The sequence below is a fragment of the Fistularia commersonii genome, chromosome 8 (genome assembly GCF_037954325.1).
Source record: "Fistularia commersonii isolate RoL2024-O1a breed Wild chromosome 8, RoL_Fcom_v1.0, whole genome shotgun sequence".
Classification (NCBI taxonomy): Eukaryota; Metazoa; Chordata; class Actinopteri; order Syngnathiformes; family Fistulariidae; genus Fistularia; species Fistularia commersonii.
Genome location: NC_141291.1, coordinates 19,804,252 through 19,808,314, shown reverse-complemented (window position 1 = coordinate 19,808,314; position 4,063 = coordinate 19,804,252). Strand labels below are relative to the sequence as shown.

The 4,063-nt window shown below is 43.2% G+C and overlaps 1 protein-coding gene across 1 annotated transcript; it reads left to right on the top strand.

Moving 5' to 3' along the window:
• The first annotated feature begins 2,326 nt into the window (after positions 1–2,326).
• On the top strand, positions 2,327–3,735 carry gjd4 (gap junction protein delta 4). The gene is made up of 2 exons (XM_086150430.1): positions 2,327–2,408; positions 2,558–3,735. Exons 1-2 carry the CDS (start codon positions 2,345–2,347, stop codon positions 3,733–3,735), a joined length of 1,242 nt encoding a protein of 413 aa, XP_086006556.1. The 5' UTR covers positions 2,327–2,344.
• The last annotated feature ends 328 nt before the right edge of the window (positions 3,736–4,063 follow it).

The following is a 4,063-nucleotide window of genomic DNA, read 5'->3' as shown; positions in this document are numbered from 1 at the left end:
GTTTTAACGATTATTTTACTGTTATTTCAGTGTGTAAATCAATAGCCACATGTTTGACCATATGTCAATCGAAATTTTTTAAATTAAAGTTTACATAGGAATTTTGCTGCATATTTTGCTGCACATTTGCTGCACATACATATGCACATAAATGTGTGCGTATATGTAGGTTTGTGTATCTTGGGCACTAAATCAATAACTAAATCTAAATGGCAGAGCAACCCAAATTTACGTTTTACGAGTAACATTTATTTTCTTAAACTTATGGGGAATTGGTAATAATAATGTTCTGGAAAAAAAAAGTGACACAAATCTTTGTCCAGATGATACAATATTCAAACAACTGTGCAACTCTGCCAACTGTCAGTAAAACACCGTAAATGCATTTCACAGAATTATGAAACACAGGACATGATGGTAAACTCTCCATTGTGCCAATTGATGTACGCATATGGGTTTTGCCTTGATGTTTAGAGTGACGAGAGAGTTATAGCTCAGCTGTAGGAAAGATATACATTTTGTGGACACATCAGCAGTAGTGTACCAGTGTTGTTCTGATTTGGGTCAGCCGCGAGTGTTAACATGTCATTACATGATAAGATTGTATTTTGCTGCAATAATGTAAAGGTGATTTTCTCTATCCTTGGTTTTCATTTCAACCTGGACCTGTCATCAGTCCATCACAGAGCCACATACGGATAAAGGATGTTGTTAAGTCATCCTATTATTTGTTATTAGACGTTATTCAGGTCTCCTATAGAAACAAGCAAACAACTCTTCAATACCATTCACAAGTCTGCGCAATTTAGAGTATTCAATTAAACTGTACTGAATCTTTTCGAAATGTAGGGAGAAAACTGACAACCTAGGGGCAATTTATGCAAACACGGGATGACATAGAATGGTATAAAATAGAATAGAATAGCAAAGAATTGGCCTTTAACTGTCCCACAATGGGGACATCTGAATTCGCACAGCAGAAAGTGGACAGTGCAGTAAGTCATAAACACTATAAGTTCAGAACAGCAGCATACAAAGTACCTGAAAAATATAGAAAATAAAAATATAAACAATCTTGTGCAAAAAAAGAAAACAAGCGGCAGAAAGCAGTTGCTTACAGCAGCAACATGAGTGAGTGTATGGATGAGTAGATATATGAATGAATGAATAATGAAATAGGATCCATTGGGAGCAGAGCTGGGTGTGAAACAGTCAAACAGCAGCTGGATGGAAAGACCAGCAAAATGGTCATTCATATCCAACAGGACAGGAGCCTGGACATCAAGATGTACCAGAAACCAACCCATTCCGATCAATGTTTTGATTCACGTCGCCCTCTGGAACACAAACGAGAACGTCCCATCAACTGCCAAAGGTAGAAAAACTGAGACCCAACATATTTGGAAAGCCCTTAAATCCTGTCTCTATCCTGATTGGGCCTTTGGCAAATCTGAAACCACCTGATGCAAGAGCCCAGAACAGCAGACGGATGATAACGAACGTAAGGATATCGTCACCCCATATGTTGCTGGCGTTTCAGACAAACTCAGAAGGGTTTTCAATCAACACCAAATACCGGTGCCCTTCAAACCCAACAATGCCTTGAGGCAATGATAACGAGCCGTGTAAAAAAAGAACTGAATTAGTCACCTTGCGTCAGATTCTAATTGCAAACGCAGATGCAAAAATCATCTTTGTGAGTGGGCTTGGATGTGTTTATCAACAGAAGTAGGCCCTGTAACTATAAGACGGGAAATCAAACCTGTGGATTCCACAGGTGAGCATCATCCTTCGAAGGTGGTTGATGCTCAAAGACAATGATTAGTTCCTTTACCAATTATTATACTTATTCCAGATAGAGGAACTTCAAAATGTTAAACTATACTCAGGTGTCATACCACTCTTCCTTGATTCAAAAAATATTTGCATTTTATCTCAGGTTCATAGTTCCACATTGTTGCTTGACACAGGGGTTTAATTTAGAACAAGTCGGCCTTGTTATTCTCCTGCAAGAACAGCCACCAGAACCAAAATATCTTTGCAATGCCAGGATGGCAACATGCCTTTGCAAGTGTGTTAAGAATAGACCCACAATTGGGTGCCCACCTTCTGTTGTCTGAGGACGCGGACTTGTCTGCTGGGGACAGAGGGATGGGAAAGACAGGAGTGATTCCATGACTTTCCATCCCAAGGTTTGGCTGATTCTTTTGGATTCAATTAAATTGTATCCATCAGAACCCTATGCACACTCCACCTAGATGAGGATTGTTGGGGATTTTGTGTTCATCCACCTGCAGATTGTTGTGCGGCAGGAAGATTGCTGAGGGCCTTTGGCAGAGCGAACATGGTCGGATCAAGTGCCTGCGAAGTAATTTTTATATCAGTCAATCACAGCATCACTTTCGTTGGTGAGTTGGTTTTATTGCAGATGTTTTACTTTCAATCTGCTGCTGAACTTTCAATCTGCTGCATTTGATTTGAGTTATTGATCAAATCTGCTCAGTTTGTTAATATGTCATTTATTCTCCCAAATGAGGCTGACATGTATCTATTTCAGGAAAGGTTTGGTTCATCGTGATGATCTTCCTTCGTATCCTGATCCTCCTCTTTGCCGGCTATCCTCTCTATCAGGACGAGCAGGATCGATTTATATGTAACACCATTCAGCCAGGCTGTGCCAACGTCTGCTACGATCTAATCTCACCCGTCTCTCTCTTCCGCTTCTGGTTGGTGCAGCTCATCGCCTTGTGTCTTCCCTACCTTGTCTTTATCATCTATGTCATTCACAAGGTCTCTAATGGCCTCACTGTGGATCGGAACCCCGCTGGTCCTGTTAGAATAATTCAGCTGTACAAGATACAGCAGGAACTTTACAGCGAGACATCGGTGAAAAAGCTGTCTGTCGGGGCTGAGTGGAGGTGGGCTTGGTGCTTCACAGGAGCCTACATTTTGCATCTATTGTTCAGGACCATGCTAGAGGTAGGGTTTGGTGCGGCTCATTATTTTCTTTTTGGATTTCACATCCCCAAAAGGTTTCTGTGCCAACATCCCCCGTGCACCACTCAGGTGGACTGTTACATCTCGAGACCCACTGAGAAAACCGTGATGCTTAACTTCATGCTCAGTGTGGCCACTCTGTCTCTTCTTCTCAATGTGGTGGATTTCATATGTGCCGTCAAGCGCTCACTGAGGCAGAGGAGCAAGAGGAAGATGATACTGGAAAATGTGTATGAGGAGGAGCAGAGGATTGTTCCGACAACCCGGCGAGAACTAAAATCGGATGTCGGTCGTAGTTTCCGGAAGAGGCAGGGCAGCGGGGGCTCTTACAGTGCGGAAGCGCTCGGTCACGGAGGGCTGTCTGCGGATCATGCTTCCTCTCCTCCTCCTCCATCTTCATTCTGCAACATCAGCGGAAACAATGACTATGATGCCTCCCAAGACAAGTGTCTGGAGCAGGAAGGTAGTGAAGTGGCTCTCTGTCCTCTGGAGCCCGTCGGAACGCCGAGATCTATCCGTGTGAATAAACACAGCAGACTCAAACCACCTCCTCCCCCCAGACGGGACTTTCTGGGTCACCCCGGCGGGTCAGGGACGCATCGGGAACACATCAGGGACGACCCCGCCGGAGCAGTGGTCTGCACCAGGAGGATGGGTCAGTACACATTGGTGGAAGTTGCTGGTGCAGAACACCACTCCGGTGAAGAAGGGCAAGAGAAAAGATCAGAGTGGGTGTGACTCTCTTTAATTTTAACTTATTTGAAATGTAATATTGGCCTTTCTACTCTAAAGCTGAAACTCTTCTCCCTCCCCAATCGCCCCTCAGGGATAAATCAAGTTTATTCTAATTCTACCTCGTCACATAATACAGGTTGAGCTATGACGAGTGAAATCCTTCAAATCACAAGACAGACTGTAATCAGGTCACATTGGATTTTCTGTGCCGGTTATTCAGAGTGACGGGGAATTTTAACTTGGAAACAAACGTGGCTGATAAGTCATGATCGGCTGCACGCGCCTTAAGCATCCCTTAGCAACATGTCAGACTTCAGAAAATCTAAAAGTG